General features: G+C 36.7%; 1 protein-coding gene across 1 annotated transcript in view; it reads right to left on the reverse strand.

Moving 5' to 3' along the window:
* ADAMTS20 (ADAM metallopeptidase with thrombospondin type 1 motif 20) overlaps positions 1–25,403 on the reverse strand; it is a 194,168-nt gene that overhangs the window by 3,231 nt on the left and 165,534 nt on the right. Inside the window, exons 32-37 of the mRNA XM_060026168.1 lie at positions 22,738–22,938; positions 21,901–22,030; positions 21,595–21,689; positions 21,413–21,507; positions 20,732–20,865; positions 14,938–15,029 (exon numbers count right to left, since the gene is read on the reverse strand). Coding sequence (XP_059882151.1) covers positions 14,938–15,029; positions 20,732–20,865; positions 21,413–21,507; positions 21,595–21,689; positions 21,901–22,030; positions 22,738–22,938 — 747 coding nt within the window. The remainder of the gene's footprint in view (positions 1–14,937; positions 15,030–20,731; positions 20,866–21,412; positions 21,508–21,594; positions 21,690–21,900; positions 22,031–22,737; positions 22,939–25,403) is intronic.

The raw sequence follows: 25,403 nt of genomic DNA on the forward strand, positions 1-25,403 counted from the left end.
TAGTGGCTTTATGATCGAGTTATTTTCAAGACACAAGAACCAGTTTCATGTCAAAATATTCCAGACTATCTCTGCTAAAAATTAAACTTTAGGGCCTCCCTGGTGGCGCAGTGGTTGAGAATCCGCCTGCCAATGCAGGGGACACGGGTTCAATACCTGGTCCGAGAAGATCCCACATGCCGCGGAGCAACTAAGCCTGTGCGCCACAACTACTGAGCCTGCACGCTAGAGCCCGTGCACTGCAGCAAGAGAAGCCACCACAATGAGAAGCCCGTATGCAGCAACGAAGACCCAACACAGCCAAAATTAAATAAATAAAATAAATAAATTTATTTAAAAATAAACTTTAAATATCTGTTAATTAAGAAAGTGCCTAACTAAAATTGGTAAAATTTGTGGCACATGTATACGATCTTGCAGTACAGAATTATACACTGAAAAGCTGTACTTAATGAAAGCTAATTAAGCCTACTGCCAATGTTTAATATACATACAGATTTAGAGTGATATTAGGACAATCTTAGATCACATCACAATATCCTATGGCCTAAGACTCAGGAATCTTGAGCAAGACAGTGATAAAACATTAAAGATTATGTTATGTCAATGAAAATATTATCTTGTCATGAAAGCAAACTAAATAGATTTCAAATATATTTATAATATGAATTATTACAACTGCTAAAAAATTATGTATCAGTTTAGTTTATTAAGTTAGATTTCTTAGGAATCTTATATACTTCTTATTTAAAATCAAAATAGAGATTCAAATACATTTATAATACAATGATAATATATGGAGAATTTTCCCCAAAATAGAAATAATTTGTTTTAGATAAATTTCAAAGAAAATTAATTGTTATATACGTCATTTGGTTATGAAATTTAGAATATGACCTGTATGTGTGCTTCATTGCTGTATTCCTAGAGTCCAAAAGAAGGCCTAGGCACTCAGTAAGTGTTTTTAAATGGATGAATGAAGTGCAACATTATAAATATTAAATTTTAGCATTGTAAAAGTTAATACACAAATACACAGCTAAACTCTTCATGCTCGTGATAATGAATGACACTAACGCTACACACATCAGAATTTTATATTAGTGAATATTTGAATGAGAAGAAGCAATTCTAAGGATATAGTCTACTGGTTAATACTTAGTCATCTCATACAGGTTTTGCACTGAATACCTTCATCCCACCTTAACTCATAAATAGGCCTCTCACGAAATAAAAGAAATGGAACTATATTCTGTGGTGTAGGTTTCCTGTGGCTAACCACTTACTGAGTGCCCCAGTTGGGGGAATGCAATGTTTTCACAACCTAATAGTTTACACTTCCATTTATTCTTTACCTCCCTGCTCAAGGTTGCTTGGAAGCATTCAGCTGGAAAGGAAAGACAAAAATCCAACTGACTACAGTACTGAGAGACTTAGGTGGTCATTAACACAATGAGTTGGGTCTAGAAATATCTGCTGCTTCATTTCTCCAGACTAATTTTCATGATCTTTGTTTACATCTTTAGTCCTTGTTCAAAAGCTACATAATACAATCTCAAAGAAATGGCAAAACAATTCAACTGAACTCTGGGATGATATTGACAGAGGTAAAAATACACTTCACTCATTTGTTCGAAATTAACTGAGTGGCAGACTTGGTATGAAGCACTACTGCAATACAGAGAGAGGTTTTGCTCTAGGTTTGAGAAGTGAAGCACAGATTGGTGGTTGCCAGAGGTAGGAGCTGAAGGGGGAAATGGGTGAGGGTGTTTTACAAGATAAATAAATCCTGGGGATTAATGTGCAATATGGTAACTATAGTTAAGTATACTGTATTGTATATTTGAAAGTTGCTAAGAGAATAGATCTTAAAAGTTCTCATCACAAGAAAGAAAATATTGTAACTATGTGAGGTGATGGATGTTAACTAAAACCATTGTGGTAATAATTTTTCAATATATACATAGTCAAATAATTATGTTGTACATCTTAAACTAATACAATGTTTAATGACAATTATATTTTAATAAAATGGAGGAAACTAAATCTGATATACACATAAATAAATGTGATGCAATGTAGAGAATTATAGGTGCCATAAGAAAGGTACTGGTACATTCCTATGGAACTTTAGAAGTAATAAATGATTGAATAATTGAATTAATTACTTATTTCAATTCCATTACTTTATTTAAGATTAAAATTTAAACCTCCTTTAACCTCATATTTAACTTGAAAAATTAGTTCAACATAGTATCAACTAAAAAATATGATTTTTTGAAGTAGTATGAAGTTTATCTCCTCTTGTACTCTCGACATTTTTTAGAAGAGGCCATCGTAAGAAGTAAAATTCTAACAGCCAAATCACAAGTGGAAGGTAAGGTGATTCAGAAGACCTAAGAATTCAACAGATTGGAATGTCTGCCCTTGAGTAATTAGCTGCATCAAAGGAAAAAGTAGTTATGGATACAAGGCAGAGGGAAAGCACAGAAATAGATGCAAGTTTTAATGTTCCACTTCTTTGATTGACTGGTTGGTTCATATGTGCCCATTATATCATTAGGTTTTACAATATTAAAGTTTGTTCCACATATTTTATTATGAATGGGATCTATAGATCTAATGCAATTCCAATAAGAGAAATGATTCTAAAATTTATATCAAAAGACAAAGAAATTAAAACAAGTTTGAAAAAAAATAAATTTGAAGGACCCACACTACCTTGTTTTAACACTTATTATAATAAAGCTATCATAACCAAGACAGTGCTGTGTTGGTGAAGAGAGAGACATGTAGATAAATGGAACAGAAGACAGAGTCAGAAATAGACCCACATAAATATGTGCAATATATATATATATATATATATATATATATATATATATATATATATATATTTTTTTTTTTTTTTTGGCCTCACCACGTGGCATATGGGATCTTAGTTCCTCAACCAGAAATCGAAGCCATGCCCCTGCATTGGAAGTGTAGATTCTTAACCACTGGACCACCAGAAAAGTCCCCTCCAATTGATTTTTGACAAAGGCGGAAAGGCAATTTACTGGAGAAAGCACTGTCTTTTCAACAAATGGTGTTAAGACAACTGGATGTCTATAGGCAAAACCCTTCCAACTTCATAAAAAATTAGTTCAAAATCAGTCATAGGTCTAGATGTAAAGCATAGAACTATAAAAAAATTTTTAAGAACACATAGAAGAAAATCTTTGTAACCTGGAGTAAGTCAAAGGCTCTTAAATATGACATTAAATGTACAACCCACAAAAGAAAAAAATGATAAATTTGACTTCATTAAAATTTAAAACTTCCACTCTGTGTAAGACAATTAAGAGAAAGAAAAGATAAGGTCCAGACCAGGAGAAAAAGACTTGGAAATGTTATATACAACAAAAGACTTGTAACCAGACTATGTAAAAAACCCTCAAAACTAAACAGTAAGGAACAATAAGGAAACAAACAACCTAATTTTAAAAATGAGCAAAAGACTTGGGCATACACTTCACCAAAGAGTATATACATGGAAAATAAGCATATGAAAGATACTTAACATTATTATCCATTAGTGGAATGTAAATTAAAACTACATTGAGCTACCACAGAAGATGGGAAAACAAACAAAAAACTTGACAATACTAAGTGCTGGCAAGGAAGCTAATCAACTAGAAATTTAATCTTTGCTGGTGGGAATAAAAAACGGTACAGCCACTGTATCAAACAGTTTAGCAGTTTCCTATAAAGTTAAACATACACATATCATGTGACCCTACAATTTCACTCATAGGCATTTATCCCAGAGAAATGAAAATGTACGTTCACACAAAAACCTATATGCAAATGTGCATCTCAGCTCTATTCATAATCTCCAAAAACTATAAACAACTCATTTTCTTCCAACAAATGAACAAACTGTAGGACAGCTGTATGACATCCATTTGATGGAATAATGCTCAGAAATAAGGAAGAAAAAATTATTGACACATGCAAAAACACAGATGGACCTCAAAGGCATTATGTTGAGTGAAGGAAGTCAATCTCAAAAGGTTACATATTGTGTGATTCCATTTATAACACATATCTATGTCATCTCAGAAAATGCAAAACTAAAGCAACAGAAAAAAGATCAGTGTGTACCAGGAGTTAGGTGGGAGGGAGGAACTGACTCCATGGAGGAAATGTGAGGGACCTATTCTATATTCAGATTATGGTAAAGTAACATGAATCTGTATGTATGTTAAAACTGTATACTAATAAAGGCAATTTTATTGTGTTTTTTTCACCTTAAGATGTGAATGAATATAACACCTATTTAAAGAAAAAAATTTCCAATTGACTTGCAAACAAAACCCAAGTACATGCTATATGTAATAGACACACTTAAAGTGACTCATAAAGGCCAAAACTAAAAGCATGTGCAAAAGTATACCAGGAAAATGTACATAGAGAACAGGGGTAGCAAATCCTGATAAGGTAGAATAGAATTCAAGTATGAAATCAGGAAAACATGACAAAGAAGTGCTAAAAACCATAATCCACAATGAAGACGTAATATGTGAGTATTATGCATCAAATAACACAGCAACTTTTTTTCTTTTTTATCGCGGTATGCGGGCCCCTCACTGTTGTGGCCTCTCCCATTGTAGAGCACAGGCTCCGGACACGCAGGCTCAGCGGCCATGGCTCACGGGCCCAGCCGCTCCGCGGTATGTGGGATCTTCCCGTACCGGGGCACGAACCGGCGTCCCCTGCATCGGCAGGCGGACTCTCAACCACTGCGCCACCAGGGAAGCCCAAACACAGCAACTTTTATGAAACAAAACTACAAGAGATGAAAGGAGACATAGGTAGAAACATCCTAATCATAGGAAATTTTAATATACCACTTTTAATAACAAAATAGATCAAGCAGGCAAAAATAAGGAGAGAGATGATCTAAACAATATAAATAAAAGGGTAGATCTTACGCATATATATCAAACTCTGCAGTCTGATAATAAAGAATACACGTTCAAAATATGTAAAAACTGGCTCTGAATACTCAAAATGGATGCTGGCCATGATCCTCTGGCATTGGTTATTTCTCTTGCTCTCATGTAATCAACATTAATTACAAAACAGCTAAAGAGATACACATTGCGTTTTTGGTTTTTTTTTATGGCTCTGTGAAAAGTACCGAACATTTTACTTCACTTTTGAGGTATATATATATATATATATATATTCTAAAGTCACATCACACTCCTTAACTTCATCTTATATTACAATGTGGCAAAGTTTATTTTCCCTAGAGAGTGCCATATGTGTCCATTTTCTTTTTAGCATTCATGTCCCGGGGTGCCCTGTCATATGCAAACAAAGAGAATATGGTTTTGAGGAATCCCAAACAACAGAATAAGTTCTTTCTGTGACATCAAACATCTGGAGAGTATTCATGCAAATCTTATATAACTTAACACAGAATCTGGTTTATATATTTGACAGAATAGCTTCAAGAATACTGGACAGTTTGTATTTTTGGTAACAGTAACTTCAGGCACTTGAATACAGACTGAAAAAAATGGGCATACCTTTTTTTGACAGCACATACCTATGCCCAATAACATCTAATTTTGGAAATAGAGCTTTGCATTCCAGAAATGCAAACTAAGTGGAAGAGCCATCTCACCTTGACTAGCAGAGAGGAGCATTTTATTACTACACTGGGGCTACCTCTGACTTCCTCAAGGATCTTGTACAGGTTGTTGACACAGAGTGTCTGTTTCTCCAACTGTAAATTGGGGTTACCCAGTTTATAACTATGTACTTTTCTTAAGATATTGTAGGGAAAAATGGGGTTACATAAAAATTGGAGTAATGGAGTTAGAAATTACTGAAAATATGTTTTATCATTTAAAAACTTGATTGTGCTAAGATCTCTTATTCTGATTTCATGCTCATTGAGAAATATACTGTTTATAATAATTAGTTTTCTGTTAAGATATTTTCTATAAGCAAAGTTTACTAATGAGATAAAAGGAGTTTTGATTCCACTTGACAGTTATATTACTTATTTGTATATCAGTCTCCTGTGAATTTTGTTGATGTCTCATTGACCAGATTTATTCAATTCAACATGTAATGAAAAGGACCAGATTACCAGAATGTCATGACCTTTCCGAGGTAATAGTACCTTGTAGCACACTCTTCACATCTCTAGGTGGCATTTACTTCTTTCTAATTTACTTCTTTCTAATCATATCAAGTATATGACCAGAAGGCATTGATTAGAAGGAATATGGATTGTTGGACAAAGTTGACCAGTCTTGACATGGGTTGGTCATTGGAGACTGAATAATCTCCATTTAAAAGGGTCAAAATGGAAAAGCTATTTTAAATATCCATATGTGAAAGAAAAGATTGTTTAAAGTGCTAAAAGTTTTAGAATACACATCCTTGACCTTAGAACAACTGTTCAAAGAGACATAGTGTAAGACTTCAGAAGGGGGAGTTCATCAGGAAAAGCATAGTCCTGGGAAGAGAACTAAATAAAAGATGTAGGTCAGAGAGTCACCGTTTTGCAGGGAGACCAATCATCTGGTAGGCCAACATGAGCGAAGCAGGGAAGGAGAAGAATGGACATGAATAGAGCTAACCAGGCTCAAAGATTGAATGAGAACCTGAGATTCCTCTGCAAAGCTGTGTACCTTAAAAAATATAGCCAATAGAGGGAGCACATTTGGAATGGCTTTTGAGGAGACCTGTGGACTCTTTCTTCAGTGAAACAACAGAGAAAAATAGGAATAGAGGGGAACTTCCTTCAACTTGATAAAGAACACTTACCAAAAATCTATAGCTAACATTACAGTTAATGGTGAAAGACTGAATGCTTTCCCCCTAAGATCAGAAGCAGTTAAAGCATGTCCACTATCACCACTCTTCAAAATAATGCTAGTTCTAGACATACATACTAGTATGATTCCACCTATATAACATCTTTGAAAAGACAAAAATTATGGAAATGAAGGCTAGATTAGTGGTTGCTAGAGGATAAAGTGAGGCTGGTGGTAGGAGGGAAGTAGTTGTCATTATAAAAGTTCTTGTGGGGCTTCCCTGATGGCGCAGTGGTTAAGAATCCACTTGCCAGTGCAGGGGATACGGATTCGATCCCTGGTCCGGGAAGATCGCACATGCCGTGGAGCAACTAAGCCCATGCGCCACAACTACTGAGCCTGCACTCTAGAGCCTGAGAGCCACAACTACTGAGCCTGCATGCCACAATTACTGAAGCCTGCGTGCCTAGAGCCTGTGCTCCGCAACAAGAGAAGCCACCACAATGAGAACCCTGTGCAACGCAATGAAGAGTAGCCCTCACTTGCTGCAACTAGAGAAAGCCCGCACACAGCAATGAACACCCAATGCAGCCAAATATTAAATTAAATTAAATTAAAAAAAATAAAGTTCTTGTGGTGATAAAAATGTTCTGTATATTGATGTAGAAATGTCAATATCCTAGTTGTGATATTATACTATAATCATGCAAGATGTTACCATTTGGGGAAACTGGGTACATGGGATCTCTGTATTATTCCTTAGAACTACATGTCAGTCAACAGTTACCTCAAAATAAAATGTTTAATTTCAAATATAAAAAATATATAAAATACAAAACCATTTCAAGTCTCTTGAAATTGTCCTAAGGCTATACAAAAAAATGGAGAAACATTTATTCGGGAAAATCTATGAAATCTAGGTAAGAACAGTAAGCATCTGTGACATCTGAACCATGACCTGTCCTCTCTTCCCCACCTCAGCAAGATGACAGTTCTACTCTTCGTGGGTGCAGCTACGAACACAGGACTGTATTTCCCCCAGCTCTCTGCTAGGGCTAAGCTTTCTCCTAGGGTGTGTGGGGGGCGGCGGGGGTTGGGGGACACCAGCACTCCTCATCTCACCCAGCTCTGTGTTGCTGAAGCTGTCTTAGAGGCAAGAATGGCGGAGATTCTGAAGCTCCCTTCCACCACTCAGTCCCTGCTCATAGATCAGAAGATCTGTCCCAGGCATGGCAGCCCAAGAACACAAGGCCTGAGTCAGTCCCACTCAAAATCACTGGTAGGGCAGAAGTTCCATGCTGAGCAAGGCAAGCCAAGAAGACCAGGGGATGTTGCCATTACCCAGCATTCTGCTTATAGATGGGGGATGTTACTCTGCAAGGTGGGTTCTACCCACTCAATCCACAGAATTGGTGCAAAGGTCCTTCCTTGGGGGAAAATCAATCTGTAAGAACAGAAAATTCCATAGCTTTTCCTAAGGAGACTGAGCTTATTTGGGACTGAACATGGGGAAATTTAAGCCTAAAGGGCATATTGAAAATAAGATTTTAGTGGTGTGCAGTTAAGAGGAGGATGGGGGTAACTGGATGAGAGCAAGAAGCCAAATGGTAGGTCAAAGCTCAGTTTATCAGAGAAAACCAGGGAAAGAGACAGCCAAGAAGGGCTCCTCTTGAAGTCTGACCTGACCTCAAAGACTGACCTATAAGACTACCCTGGCCAAGGGGCCTGAGTTTAATTGGATCAGACCATGTAGTAATTTATGCCTCCAGGATGTTACTGAAAGAACAAAGTGATCATATACTAATTAGTGGAAGCTAAGAGCTGAGTGTGATATCAGTAGAGGCAGGCCATCTAGAAACTTCATCAAAGACAGGCCAACTAAAAACACTGTCATTCCAGGAGGATTGGGGTGACAGTGTACATGTCCAAGGCTGAGCCCTCTGAGGAGTGACATTAAAGGCTGCACACCACAGGGGAAATAGATGTCCCTGAAATAGCCCAGCCAAAGAGCTAAACAAATACATAAGCAAGCAAACAACAAATCCTAGAGGGAAGGGGAAACTTAGTATCCACAGCTGCTAAAATATCTTATCTAAAATGCCCAGTTTTCAACAAAAAATTGTGAAACATGCAAAGAAACTGGAAAGGATGACTCATATACAGGGGAAAAGGCAACAGAAACTGCCTTTGAGAGGTTTCAGATGTCAGGCTAAGCAGATAAAGACTTCAAAGTACCTATTATAAATATGCCCAAAGAACTACAGAAAACTGTGTTTAAAAAAGTAAAGGAAGGTATGATAATAATGTCTCATCAAAGAGAGACTGTCAATAAAGAAATAAAAATTATATTTATAAAAAGAGCCAAAGGACAACTTCAGGAGTTTAAAAGTACAATAACCAAAATAATAAATTCACTAGAGCAGATCGATCAGTAGATTTGAGCTGGCAGAATAATCAGCAAACTTGAAAAGATATCAATAGTGATGAAACAATCTGAAAAATAGAAAAAAGAATGAAGAAAAAATGAATAAAGCCTCAGAGAAATAAAGGGGCGCCATTAAGTGCACCAACATATGCATGATGGAAGTACCAAATAGAGCAGAAAATATATTTGAAGAAATAATGGCTGAAAACTGTCTAAATTTCATGAAATGCATTAACCTACACATCTAAGAAGCTCAACAGACTCCAAGTTAAGGAGACACAAAGAGATCTACATCCAGATATGTCACAGTAAAGACGCTGAAAGTCAAAAAAAAAAAAACAAAAGAACTGAAAGCATCAAGAGAAAAATGATCACATATGTGGGAATCCCAGTAAGATAAATAGCTGAGTTCTAGAAGCCAAAGGACAGTGGGATGGCATATTTAAAGTGCTGAAAAATAAAAACTGTAAAATAATTTTCTAGAAAATCAATCTCTCAAGAATGAATGCAAAATAAAGACATTCTCAGATAGACAAAACTGAGAGGATTTGTTATTAGCAGACATACTAGTTATTATTAGACATACTAAAGGAAGTTTTTCAGGCTGAAGTCAAGTGACATCAGACAATACAAAACAACCAAACCGTACTAGTAGAGGTAATTGTAGTAATCATAAAAGACACTATAATTGCATATTTCTTTTTCTTTATTCTCTTGTTTAAAAAGCAATTATATAAACCAATATGTATGTAATTATACTACTGACCAGTATAATATAGAAATGTAGTATATTTGATAATAATGCCACAAATAAAGCAGATGGAAGCAAAGCTATTTTGCAGTAATTAAATGACAGCAGCTGATAACTCAGAACCACAGGAAGAAATGAAGAGAACTAGAAATGCTAAATAAAAAGGCTCATGTAAAAAACTCAATGAAATATAAGTTCTCTCATTTCTTATCTCTAAAAGATATAAAATTATATAAAGTAACACTATAAAAATGTATTGTGGTTTGTTACACAGGTAGGTATATGGACAACAAATATAACAACAAAAAAAGGGAAGAAGAGGGCTTCCCTGGTGGCGCAGTGGTTGAGAGTCTGCCTGCCGATGCGGGGGACACGGGTTCGTGCCCCGGTCCGGTAAGATCCCACATGCCGTGGAGCGGCTGGGCCCGTGAGCCATGGCCGCTGAGCCTGTGCGTCCGGAGCCTGTGCTCCGCAATGGGAGAGGGCACAACAGTGAGAGGCCCACGTACTGCAAAAGAAAAACAAAAAAAGGGAAGAGGAAAAAGAGTATATATAGGAGTAATGTTTCTATATGTCACTGCAATTAGGTAGTATAATTCTGGAGAAGATTCTGGAGTAGAGTTAAGATGTACATTGTAAGCCCTAGAGCAACCATTAAGAAAGCAATTTAAAATATAGTGAGAAAATTATTAAGGAAATTAAAATGTTACACTAGAAAATGTTCACTGAATAAAAAAAGCAGTAAAGAAGAGACAAAAACAATACAAGACCTATAAAAACAAAAAGTAAAATGGCAAAGATAAATCCAGACATATCAGTTACAACATTAAGCAATCCAATCAAAAGGCAGAGATTCAACAAGGTACTCCCTGTAGGAGACACTTTTAGGATCCAAAAATATATAGGTTAAAAGCAAATGGGATGAAAACATATATACCATGTACTATAAGCAGCCTGAGTAGCCATTCTAATATCAGATAAATTAGACTTTAAAACAAAACAAAACAAAATGGTACTACAGATAAAGAAGAACATTTTATAATGATATAAGGGTCACTATATCAGGATATTATGACAATTACAGCATACAGTCATGTACAACAAAATCACAAGGTAAATAAATCTAATACAAAATAAATGAAACAAAAGGATTGAAGTGAGAAGCAGACAATTCAGCAATAATAGCTGCAAAGTTTCCATAGATAGAATAACTAGGCAGAAGATCAACAAGGTAATGGAAGAGTTGAACAATACTTTCAACCAACAAGGCCTGACAGACATCTACAGAACACTTCACCCAACAACAACAGAACACACATTCTTTCCAAGCACATATTGAACATTTTCCAGGATAGCCATATGCTATGTATAAAACAAGCCTCAATAAATTTTAAAAGATTGAATAATACAAAGTGTGTTTTCCAACCACAATGGAATGAAAGTAGAAATCAATAACAGAAGGAAATGTGGGAAATTCACAAATACATGGGACTTAAACACCACACTCCTAAATAACCAGTGAGTCAAATGAGACACCACAAGTGATAATAGAAGATACTTTAAGATGAATGAAAATGAATTCACAACATACCAAAACTTCAGGGATGCTGCAAAAGAAGTGCTTAAAGGAAAATTTACAGTTGCTAATGCCTATATTAAAAGAGAAAAAAGATCTCATACCAATGACCTAACCTTCCACCTAAAGCACTGAAAAAAAGGAGAGCAAATTAAATCTAAAGCAAGCAGAAGGAAAGAAATGATGATGAATAGAGTGGAAATTGATGAAACAAAGAAGAGAAAAATAACAGAGAAAATCAATAAAATCAAAAGTTGGATTTTTGAAAAGAACAAAATTGACAGACCAAGAAAAGAGAAAGGAGACTCAAAGCTCTAAAATCAGGAATCAAAGAGGGGACGTGATTGTGAATCTCACAGGAATATAAAGGATTATATGGAATATTACATACAATTACATGCCAACCAATTAGATAACTTTGGTGAAATAGACAAATTCCTAAAAGCAAACACAAAAAACATAAGCTTACCAAAACAGACTCAAGAAGAAGTAGAAAATCTGAAAAGATCTACAGTAAGTAAAGAGACTGAATTAGTAAATAAAACAACTTTCACAAAGAAAAGCCTGAGCTCAGATGGCTTTGCTGGTGAATCCTACCAAACATTAATTTTTCACAAACTCTTCCGAAAAAGTAGAAGAGGAGGGACCACTTCCCAATTTATTCTATGGAGCCAGTACTTCCCTGATACCAAAACCAGAAAAAGACATCACAAAAAAAGAAAATGATAGGCCAATATCTCTTCTGAATACAGAGGAAAATCTAGCAACATATAAAAAGGATTAGACCTCATGACCAAGTGGGATTTCCCCAGGAATGCAAGATTGTTTCAACATACAAAAATCAATCAGTGGGCTTTCCTGGTGGCGCAGTGGTTGAGAGTCCGCCTGCCGATGCAAGGGATGCGGGTTCATGCCCCGGTCCAGGAGGATCCCACATGCCGCGGAGCGGCTGGGCCTGTGAGCCATGGCCTCTGGGCCTGTGAGCCATGGCCTCTGAGCCTGCGCGTCCGCAGCCTGTGCTCCGCAACGGGAGAGGCCACAATGGTGAGAGGCCCGCGTAACGCAAAAAAAAAAAAAAAAAAAAAAAAAAAATCAAGCTGTGTGATACACCATATCACAATGGTAATGGACAAGAACCACAGGATCATCACAACAGATGCAGAAGGAGCATTTGACAAAATCCAACAGTCATGATAACACCACTTCAATTAGGAAAAGAAGGGCACTTCCTCAATCTAATCAAAGGCATCTACAAAACTCATAGCTAACACACTCAATGATGAAGGACTGAATGCTTTCCCTCTGAAATCAAGAATAGGACAAGGATGTCCACTCTTGTCACTTCTACTCAACACTATCCTGGAAGTTTTAGCTAGTGTAATGAGGCAAGGTAAAGAAATAAAAGGCATCCAGATTGCAAAGGAAGAAGTAAAATTATTTGTGTGTGACATTACTATGTATAGAGAATATCCCGGGGAATCCAATAAAAAACTATTACAACTAATAAATGAATTCAGCAAGGTTGCAGAATACAAGATCAATTTACAAAAAAATTGGCAAAAATTAGTGATTTGTTGAGGCCTCGGATTTTTTTTGGGGGGGGTGGTCTCTTCTTGGGCAATTCTCCTTGTCAAAAGTCTTCTTTATCTTGAGCTGGAATCTGCCCTATTAATGTCTCCTTGAGTAACACATACTGAAGTCACTCCTCTTTCATGGAGCTCCTTACATATTTAATAGTAGTTATCATAACCTCCCACCATTTTCCTGGCTACCTTCTTCATTTTCCTAACATAATGAAATTTAAACCTTCCTTTTTTTTCCTGATTGTCACCTTCTACTCTTAGATAGATTAAAAATTTATCTTTCCCAGACAGAAATTTTTTTTTTTTCGGTACGTGGGCCATATAATATTATAGATATGATAGATATTGGATGGATAAATAGATGAGAAAGAATGAATGGACACATTTCCCCAATTTGGTAGTTTTAATTTCTAAATCAAGTCCAACCATGGGCTGAACAATCCTGAGGCATCTCCAATGCAGTGGCAGCTGGCAGAGAAGCAAAATATCAGGCAGGAACTAAAACCCCTTAATAGGATTTGCCCTGAAAACCTGGCATTTCATAAAGCAACAAAGTAAAGGCATTCTACCCTCTGCTCAAGTGGAGCACAGACAATATGTTTCCAATGCATCATATGAATCATAATGTCTTTGTTGTTCTTTAGCCTTAATTTAATTGTAAAGAAATGTGGTATCACATTTTGTTCCGTGAAGAGGAAAATAATCCTTGTATTATGCCAGCCAATAAAAATAACTCAATATGAAAAAAAAAGAAAAAAGAAATTACTACTTGATCTACACTAGTTATATTGAACTCATGGTGGTTGAATAAAACACCTAGGTCTTTTTATATGACATTGCCAGGTTCTACTTGCATTTATGGACCTAAGATTTACATATTTATTCCAGTTAACTTCTTTCATATTCATTTCAGCCTGTAGTTCTAGTGTCTTTTGAACTCCTTTAAGTGTCCTTCTCTAATACAGAAAATGCCCTCTCTTTTTAGCATAAGCATACTTTCTATGTCATAGGATGAAAACTGTGAATGAGAAATTCTTAGAAGAGAGGGCTATGGCAAACCCTTTAGCTAGTTCTCTTCAAAATGAAATCATTATTATAATTACTATCTCCTGGGCAGGATTTTTCATTAATCTATAAATCTACCTAATAATGGTATATTCACCTAGCTTATGTCTCTGTATCTTATCATAAAAAATGTTATTCACACAGAATTTATAAAATCCTATGTTAAAAAAATGAGACAGCAAATTTCTTCTAGGAAGCACACTTTGTACTGGAAAGCTCAAAAATGACATAAAAGGGTGTGCAAAGAGAACTCTGCGAAAGAAAGGATAAAAACAAGAATAAATACATGGAAATGTATTATTTCACAGTAATAGAAAGTTATTCTGAGAATGTTACAGGCCCAAACAGCTAATATAACTGTTGTTAGCAGCAGTGTATGAAAGTCACATGTTTGTGATCCATTCCTTTACCTTGTAACTTATGTCCATTCATTTCTATGGACTAAGTCGAAAGATTGACAGTGATAAAGCATCATGGAAGGAGAAACAGGATCTAAACAATTTAAAATTCTTATTATTACACCCTTCACACAAACCTGGTACTGGTAAAGATGCTTTTCCTCCAAAGTTTATCTATAACCTTTGAAATGAGTTTCACGTCAGAAGTTTGCATTTTCTATTTACTTACGTTTCTTGCAGTATTTTGGTCAAGAAAGTGAATGAAGAGAAACAGTATTAACTTTACTCAGCGAGAAAAAATAATCAACTATGAAATACCTGTGGGCATCTGGCTGCACTATAGCAATCTCCAGCTGTGGCAAATGGAACTGCATTTCCAAATACTGTCTGGGCAAAAAGAAGGTCTGTAGCTAGAAAATAATAAATGAAATTCTTTAGCACTGAGACATTGTATGTTTTCACATCTTCATTGCAAAACATGCAGTCTTCATATTACATTCTTAAATACATTCATATAACTAATCCAAAATTTTAAGCAAAAATGTTGCACAATTGTAGTACATAATATAGATCAGGCTCTCAAATTTTTACTTAATATAAAAATGTTCACCTCATAAATTGCTCTAAAATATGACAGGGACATCTGTAACTAATCCATATGTTTTAAAAGCTAAATAAATGCTCTATCGTATTTTACATCATAGTGAATATCTAAAATAGATAAAGTGGCATAAGGAGCAAAATTACAGAGGAAAAAACATTAGTTAAAGATAAATTATGATAAAGCAACATATATGTACTTATAGAGAGTATGCATATCAATTCATTTAGAGAATTCAAAAACATGAAGGTAAAAAGTGTGCCATTTTCTTTGATTTCTTCTATTACTATTTCATTCTTTCTAATCTTACTTTTGCTATTGTTATTAGCAAAATTTCTTGACTGGCAACAATGCTGGGGATTCCATATAAAGTATCAGAAAGAAAGAGTCATTGGCTCAAAAATAGGTTGGGAGGAACCCTAAAGGTTAGCTGGTACAATCACTTATTCATGCTTGAATCACTTAAGTAACATCCCAACTAATGCTCATGCAGTCGGTGGTTCTCACCTCTGCTAATGTTGTTTCAAATATCTTTCAGGAGGACTGCAAGATCACTGCATGCCCTCATGATGACGCCAGTCCCCTAGAGGCAATCCCCAAAGGTAGCATTTCTGGAAATATTTATCATATCTCCAAGGGCAGCTTCCAAAGCCAGCAGGCCTTCCATGGTGTGCCAGAGTCAGCTTGTACCAAATCATGAGAACCAATTGTGTGTGTCTCTTCCCAACTCCATGCATAATGAGCTCATGTTGGTAGCTTAAAATTGGCCGTGGTGGGAATATATACCCCATGGAAACTGGCAAAACCTACAAATCAAACTTTTTTTTTCCTGATTGTTAAGAGCTGGTTGTTAAACATTTATCCACACACCATTGCTTATGCAGGGTACTTAGGGTTAGGCTGGGCAAACTGACACAATTTTCAAATTAGCCTTTGCTATTATCTCCTCCATCATTCCCTGGATAACCCACAGATAGCTCTCGCTTAACATGTCCAAAGCTAAATGCATTATATTTTTCTCCAAACATATTCCCCCTGCTATATTTCTCATCTCATTGAACTATATCAGCATCTACCCAGTTATTTTGGAACTCTTTCTAAATATTCCATGCCACAAATCCCCATATTCCATCTGTTGGAAAATCATGGAGTGTACCTCTTTAATATTTCTCTCAGGTTCTCTATTCTGAACCAAGTCCCTAATTTAGGTCCTTATCACCTTCTATCTGAACTATTATATTAGCTTCCTAAATATCTTCATGGATACAATTTGCTCTCTCTCCAACTGAGCCTGTTCCCTCCCCTGTTTATACTTTTACCCCAAAGGTCCCCATAACTTAAAAGATAAATTCAGTTGTATAGTTTAGTACACGTTGTTCTTCATGATCTGCTTTCTGGGAACTTCTTTAATAAGCGGCTATCCTCCAACCTCCATTCAATTTATGCTTAGACAAAACTAGACTACTCCTTATTCTCTAGTGGAACCAAAATGCTTCACCATTTCATGCTGTGTTCATGATGTCTCCTCCTGAAACTCCTTCTCCTCACTTTGGTTAATTCAAATTTGTCTTCAAGATTTCCTTAAGATAGTTTCTTGAGGAAAGTTGACTTCTATTCAGCAAATATTTCTTTAGAACCTATTGCGTATTGGGCATTATCATAAGTACTGTAAGAGCACAATAGTGGATGACATAGGGGCCGATGGAACCTGAGTGCTACCAGAGAGAAACAAGTAATAGAGTAGATACTATCATATGTTGTAGGTGATCAATGCTATAGAAAAAAATTTTAAAAAAAGCAGGAAAAGAATGAGAAGAAACGGAGTTTTGGAGTGGAGAGGGTCCAGGATGAACTTATTGGGAAGGTGTATTTAAGCAGAGACCAGGAAGAAACTGAGGGGTAAACCCAAAAGACAATCATTCTAGGCAGATAGAACAGAAAGTGCAAAGGCCTTAAGGAGGGGTGGAGGGCATGCTTGATGTATTCAAGAAACAGCAAAGGGACAAATGTGTCTGAACCAGATCATGCAAGGGAGGAGTGTGGAGGGAAGGAGCAGAAAGGTAATGGAGGTGGGAAGGTCTTATTGAGTTTTATTGACCATCGGCAGGATTTTTAATTCTGTTATGAGTTAGATGGGAGATGTTTGGAGAGTTTTGAGCAGAGGTTGGGGTTATTAAAAAGATGAAATGAGATAATGTATAAGACAAGACATGGCTTACGTTTTAAGGGATCACTCTGGATTCTCTATTGAGAAGAGAATCTAGGTCAGGAGTTGGGGAAAAGGTGAAAAGGAACCTGAGTGCTACCAGAATAAACAGGAATACCAGTCAGTAAGCATAAGAATCCAGGTGAAAAAAATGATATAGACTTGGCCCACGGTTATAGCAAATGAGATAATGGCAAAGTGGGATTTTGCATGTGTCTTAGCTCAAGCTGCCCTAACAAACTATCACAGACTGGGGGGCTTAAACAAAAAGTGCAGGTGCAAACACGGTCAAGTTCTGGTGAGAGCCTCCCTTCCTGGCTTGGAGGTCGTCTTCTTCCTGTGTTCTCACATGGCAGAGAAAGAGAGTCCTGGTGTCTTTTCCTCTTTTTTTCATAATGGCATTCATCTTACAATTATGGCCCTACCCTCATGAACTAATCTAGACCTAATTATCTCCCCAGGACCAAACACTGTCACATTGGGGATTAGGGTTTCATCATATGAATTATGCAGGACACAATACAGTGCATAGCAGCATGTATGTTAATGATTCACCTGACAGAATTTGATGATGGATGGCACATAGGTGTGAGATAAAGGGAGGAGTTAAAGACATTGCTATGTTTTAGCAAGAGTAACTAGAAGTTGATAGTTGCCATTTACTGAAATGGTAAAAATTTGGGTAGAAGGACTGGTTCCTTCGTAGAGTTGTGAATGGACCTAGAGTCTGTCATACAGAGTGAAGTAAGTCAGAAAGAGAAAAATAAATATCATATATTAACGCATATATGTAGAATCTAGAAAAAGGGTACAGATGAACCTATTTCCAGGGCAGGAATAGAGATGCAGAATGAACATGTGGATGCAGTGGGGGAAGGGGAGGGTGGGACAAACTGTGGGATTAGGAATGACATATATGCACTACCATGTGTAAAATAGATAGCTAGTGGGAACCTGCTATAAAGCACAGGAAGCTCAGCTCAGTGCTCTGTGATAACCTAGATGGGTGGGATGGGGGGGTGGGAGGGAGGTCCAAGAGGGAGGGGCATAGGTATACATATCACTGATTCACTTCATTGTACAGCAGAAACTAACACAACATGGCAAAGCAATTATACTCCAATTAAAAAAAAATGAAAGTTCAGTCTTGGATACATTGTCAGACACATATTAGATTTCATGTGGATATGCGGAGTAGGGAGTTGAATCTTGGAATTCAGGGAAGCAGTCTGAATTAGGGATATACATTTGGGACTGTCATTTAATAGACGGTATTTGAAATCTATAAGTTGAAAGAGATCCTTAAGGGAATGACTGAGTCCTGAAGTTCTTCAATACTCAGTGTTGTATAAAATGAAGAGTAACTAGCCAAGTTGAGAAACAGTGAGAAAGATGGGAGAAAGAGTGACCAAGACAGGAGCCAAATGATGAGAGTGAGAAGTCCTGGAAACCAAAGACTGCAGATGGATCAAATGAAATGAAAATCAAGAATTTGTCATTGGAGTTAAAGAAATGGAAGAAGAATTGGTGATGTAAGAGAAAAAGGAAAGTTTGCTGAAATAATGGTCCTGAGTTGGTACAAAGCAAGGAGCTCAGAGCACAAGTAGAAGGGGTTGCCTCAGATGGCAGCAGAAATAGTTCATCCACAGTGACCAGGAGAGAAGGCAAAGTCTATAGGTCAAGGTTTAGGTCATCAGCAATGAGTGACTGGAGTGGAGGTATTAGAAAATTTTGAAGTTTGAAGCCAGAGGAGAAGCTGTGAGTCAGACGTTGAGAAGAGTTGGGGAGGAATGAACCAGGGTCCGTGCAAGCTCAAGAGTCATGCATTTAAAGTAAGATCAGTCAGGAGGGCTGTGTATTACTTGCCACATGCAAGATTCATGGTGCAAGTGCAGAGTAGGTGAAAGGTTTAATTTAATCAAGACTGGGTTTTTGGCACACAAGTATGAGGAAGGAAAAGAGAAAGCAAGTGGAAAATGTATACATTTAACATTGTATCTTCAGAGCCCAGTCCAATGCCTGGCAAAATGTCAGGTTTGATAAATTGATGAAAGATAAAAGCTTGCTAAACAGCAAATAAGTTCCCAAATGCCCATTATGTACTCAGCAATGCTGACACAACATATATTATTAAATAATAACCATTGTTTATAGAACACCTACTACTCGCAAGGCATTTACTAGATATGTTACAAGTATTATCTCTTAATCCTAACCGAAAAAAAAAAAAGGAAAGAAAGCAGAAAAAAAGAAAGAAAAAAACCTGAGAGCCATCTTATTATGACTGGTAACTGGATGCAGAGAATTTACACCCAGCAATCTAACTCCAGAGTCTATGATCATAACCAAAGCATTATAACACTTCCCCACAGCAGTAATTGTGGGTGTTCAGTAAATGGTAGCCACTATTACTGACAATAATAGTTCACCGTCATATGACTGATTTAGAGATTATGTATTCATGCATTCACTGTCTCAACAAACATTGTTTTGTTTCTTTTTGTGGTTTAGGTACTGTGCTAGGCACTGGTGATTCAATTGTGATTTAGAGTTTCTGCTTCTGAAATGAACTTCTTTGCATTTTCATGTCACTATGTAATTTTCAGGAGGGCAGACTGTCTGATGCTCAGTATATGTTAGGTTTCATAAAGTATATTTACTTTAACTTGACTGTACTATAAATTACTTCCTAGAAAGGCAGCAGGTCCATAATCTGGGATCTGTGAGTGGGACTTTATCTCCCTGCAATGCCAGTTACTAACTGTATGAATTGGGCCAATCACTTAATTCTATAAGTGCATCTTAATTTCATCACTTGCAACAATCTGATGAAATTTTGCCTTATCTAGTATAGGGTTGTTAAAAAGATCAAATGAGATAAAGTATAAGAAAATACTAGACAAACTGTCACCTGAAGCTAATGTTAATTATTACTTTAAGCCCTTGCAAAAAAGCTTATACAACTACATTGAGGATATTAACTTCCTTATTTTTAATGTAATTGAGGATTTTAAGGTAGATTGTTATATCTTGGAAGGGCAGGATCTTTACTGTGACAGTATCCTTACTATCTTTACTAATGACAGTGTCATTACCACTACATTTTTATTAAGGGTTCCCATGGTTTGTATCATTGCACTGGAACTATGTAGCTAATAACTTTTTAAAAAGAATTCTAAGTAATTATTGTACAATGCTAGGCCCTTCTCTATACCCTAGCTACCACATATACCATATAGTATATTGTTACACTTGCATTAGCAAACAGGTACTTTTCATTTTACAAATAGAGATTCAGCACTTACTTTTAATTTGCATGGAATTAAGATCAATTCTTATTTTGCTGAAAACAGTGTGTCCAGCAGCCAAGTAGTCATTTTTACACTCACAGTCTTGCCTCCTGCTTCCATTAAAAGGACATTCATATGGATTTTGCAGTCTGTAACAACATTAAAATATTTTAGTATTAGATATCATTATTAGACCATAATGCAGATAAATGGTAAACTTTGGAAGTGGGAAGGTAAAAGACACACTCTTCAATATTTTAGGGTCAACAGGTTAAATGTGAAAGAAATGAAAATCACTCAACAAGTTAAATGTCAAAGAAATACAAAATGATCAATGGGAAATTCAAGACCAGTTTGTGGAAAAATAATTCAGCTGTAGTTCTCCTAGCTTTTATTACTGGAATTAATTTGATTTCTATGAAAATACACTCGGGTCTTAAATTCTTCCCTCCTCTGTTGTCTCACTGCTCACCCATAGTATCCTTCTTAGTCAGTCTCTCTGTGAGTACATGTTAATGCTCAAATCTTTATTATTGAACAGGCATGGACAACATCTGGCTTAGGTCATAATATATCTACCTGTTTCTAAATTACTTGTCACACTGGGAGCTATTCAAGTACCACTCTGAACTCTGGAACTTCTAATTCTCTTGAAGGACCATGAAAATGCACAGATAAGGCAAAACACAGATATACCTAAAGCCATACACTTCAGAAAAGTTGTCTTCTTCACCTTTGACCAATGATATATATTCCTTGGGGTTCTGCAAGTGCATGCCAGCACAATAGATCTAAAGAGAAAATGCAAAGATCTAGAAAAGATTTTTTCAAAGTCAACAGTCAATGCTAAAATCAAATAGGAGCTGTCTTCATAATACCTTTATTATTCTTCCTTTAATGTTAAGGTAATAGTCACCATCTTTGGTAATGTTGTTTTTCACTTGGATTTCTTTACAGCTGGTAAATGTTTTACCTTCAAGGACAAGTGAGTACAACTTATCAACAATGAACAAATTACAGACACAATATGAATTTAACTCAATTACATCAATATTGTTATATTCTGAAAAAAACAGACCTTTCATTTTGTGGAGTGTATGACTACTCTAAATATTTATTTTCAGATTTTAATTAAAACTTCTGAGGAACACTTAGGTTCTAGATTTTTGAAGTCTAGTACTTACAGTCATGGACATAACATTTCTTTTGAGCATCTGGTTTTAAACTCTTTAAACATAAGTCACTGGACCAACCATTGTCAGCTATGCATTCCACTCTTCTCTCCATTACCCCAACTCCACAAGTCACAGAGCACTGTGAACAGAGTAAAATTTGAAGGTAAAGTATATAATGGATAATAAGGCCAGTAAATACATATCTCCTCCTTTCAAGCTAGGTCCTTTTGGAACAAACTGATGATCAATAATGGCTAGAATTTCTGCAGACACAAAAATATCCTGGAGGCTAGAGAGTCACAGGTGGGGCTAATCCTTAAGAAACTCAATCTATTCTTTCTCAGTTACTGGCTCCTTTCCATTTATTTTGTATCGTTAGCTCAGCAGTATATTGTTAATACCTGATAAATATTAATTAATGATGGTTATTCAGACTACTGAGTTTTTACTCATTGTTGTATGCTGTTTGCAAAGCAATATTTACTTGCTTTCTATCAATTAAATTGGAAATGGAATATGGTGCAAATAACCTGTATTACTCATACATTAGATTTATTTACTTTTTCACTTAACCAATAAGTATTGCTTAAGCATCTACTCAAAATGCAAGCCACTGTGCCAGGTGCTCTGAGGAAAAGAAACAAGTATTAATTATGGTCCCTGCTTAAGGCAGGTTATAGCAAACTTAGAAAAAGAGATGATAACTGATAAATAACTGGTAAAGTGATTGTTAGACAATAGGGGTATGAGACAACTCTGATATCTAGTTAGAAGTGCAGAATAGTAGGCATCCCACAACTAGAAAGTCTCATTCAGAAGATTTTAAATTCATAATTATAAACTGACCTTGCTCCATTTTCCAACTTTCCAAGTGGCCATATGCAAACAGGTTCTAAAATTGCATTTGTAAACCTGAGGGGAAGGCAGCACAGGGCATTCTTGATAGTCTATAGGCCACAGCTCATGAAGCTTATATTTCTCAGTAGATCGGATCCCGATGCAATATGAAATCCTTTGTCGGTAACTAAATCCACAGTTACCTGCACACTGAAAAATACAATGTTACGAAGGGAGAAGAAGATGCTCTTAAACTTAACCAGGGTTAAGCACCACTACTTTCCAGGTGCTTAATATATACTATGTTATGGTATCCCCACAACAATCCTATTATTAGCCTCATTTACAGATGGGTAAACAAATTTTTAGGCAACTTTCACAGAGTTGTACCAGGATGGAAAGGATCCAGATGCAGGATAGATTGTCTATATTCAGTGCCTATGTTTTTTCTGTTTGTTCCTTTGTTTGTTTTCTGTTTTCTTGGTCACACTACAAAGAATAGCTTAACTGAATGAAAGTGACCCTATAATTGCTCCAGCTTAATGTCTTGAGAGAGTTTCCAGGTTTTGGAACAAGGAAAGGGATCCCAAGGGGACAGCAGAGTTCTGACCAGTGCAAACATGTGAGGACTCCAACTGAGGCCAAGGCATGGACCGATTAAAAGACATATGGGGACGTCCCTGGTGGTCCAGTGGGTAAGACTCCATGCTCCCATGCAGGGGGCCCAGGTTCGATCCCTGGTCGGGGAACTAGATCCCGCACGCACGCTACAACTAAAAGTCCGCATGCCGCAACTAAGAAGTCCTCATGCCACAACTGAAAGATCCCATATGCTGCAACTAAAGATCTCACATGCCCCAACAAAGATATCGTGTGCCTCAAATAAGACCTGGTGCAACATAAATAAATAAGTATTTTTAAGTAAATAAATGACATATGAATCACTGTATCTGGCACTCACACAGGACCAAATATAGTGTCTGTTCCCTTCATTCAGACTGGAAAACCTTATATACATGCAGCAATAGGTAGAGTACTCAAAGGGGTCTTGCCACAGTAGAGGGGAATAGCTAACTCTAGACTAAACAATGAACTGGTCTCCCATAAAAAATCTTAAGAGCAAGACAAGAAAAGATCACACTTCTTACAGACAAAATAACTGCATTCTGGAACAAAGCTCAAAATATACGTATAGAAATAAAAACTATCCAGTAGCCAACAAAGTAAAATTCATAATGCATGGCATGCAATAAAAAATTAACTGGCATGCAAAGAGGCAGGAAAATATAACCTATGATGAGGAGAAATATCCATCTATCAAAGCAGACCCCAAGGGGTGAGTGACATCGGTGAAAACAGCAGAGCAAGGACATCTGAAAACGTTCTCTTCTATAAAGGCAATGAGAAAACTGACAAAACTTGTGAAAATCAACTTTTTCAGAGCTCTGTAAATTAACCAAAGGCTTGCAGCAATCCGGGAAGCATTTATTAAAGAAATAAGGCTAAATCTCAGTAAGAACAGTGAGCTTTGTGTGTTTTAGTTTGCCCTATTCCCATTCCCCCTCTTTAGCTCTATAGGAGGATTGAAAATCAATAGCCCTGCAAACATACTGAAAAACAAAAGCATGGAAGCCACCAGAGGGATTGGACATCTTTCTAAGCCTCATTTCCAGAGAACTGTCATTATTTGAACTGTTTAGTGGTTTTCTGAAAGACCTCACTTGCAAGTCTCTATTTGACTTTACCCAGCACTTGCCCAGTGCTAAAAGCCTTCTCCTTGGAGGCATTTTTTAACACAATTAAAGGCTATTGTTTAACTTTGCAGCTTCCAGAGGAAGTGGATAACACTCAGGCAAGCAATGGGCTACCAAGAAAAGCTTAAAAGGAAAAGCTTGGAAAGGAGATGTCCACAGGGGCTTTAAAAACTCCAACAGAGTCATAGATAACTAGAAGGCCATGGACATACATAAGGTTTGCACATGTCTAGGGCTGTGTGCAAGCTTAGGAAATATCTGAGAAGTACCTACACTCTCATTTCTGGCTGATGTCAAGGCTCTGCTCAAGCAGGAAGTTAAGGTTAAGGAAGAGTTGTCAACTGCCTCATCTAGTGTTGAAGATGCCCACACATGCACACAGAGCCTCTTGGCAAAGACTGGAGATTACTGGTTCCAAGTATCTCAGGAAATCACTACCCAGTTATTAGTTGAAAACTAATCAGATAGAGACTTTAGTGATCACATGAGACAAAGAATACAGACTTTACAGTTAGTTCAGAAAAGTCACTGAACAAACAAACAAACAACAACAAACAGCAGTAACAACAAACTCTGGGAAGATGGGAGAATATGTGTAGAAATCTGTGTATCTATGTAGACCTATAACAAGTAAAGAGATGGAATTAATAAACAAAAAACCTCACACAAATAAAAACCCAGGACCAGAGCCTTCATTGGTGAACTCCCCCCAAAGTTTAAAGAATTAGCACCCTCCCCCTCCAAAATACTTCCAAAAGATAGAATAGAAAAGAACACTTCCTAATTTGTCATATGAGGCCAGTATTTCCCTCATACCAAAACTAGGCAGACATAACCAGGAACGAAAACTACAGACCAATATCTCTTGTGAATATAGATGTAAAAATCCTCAACAGAACACTAGCAAAACAATCCCAGAAG

This window comes from Delphinus delphis, chromosome 11 (genome assembly GCF_949987515.2).
Source record: "Delphinus delphis chromosome 11, mDelDel1.2, whole genome shotgun sequence".
NCBI lineage: Eukaryota > Metazoa > Chordata > Mammalia > Artiodactyla > Delphinidae > Delphinus > Delphinus delphis.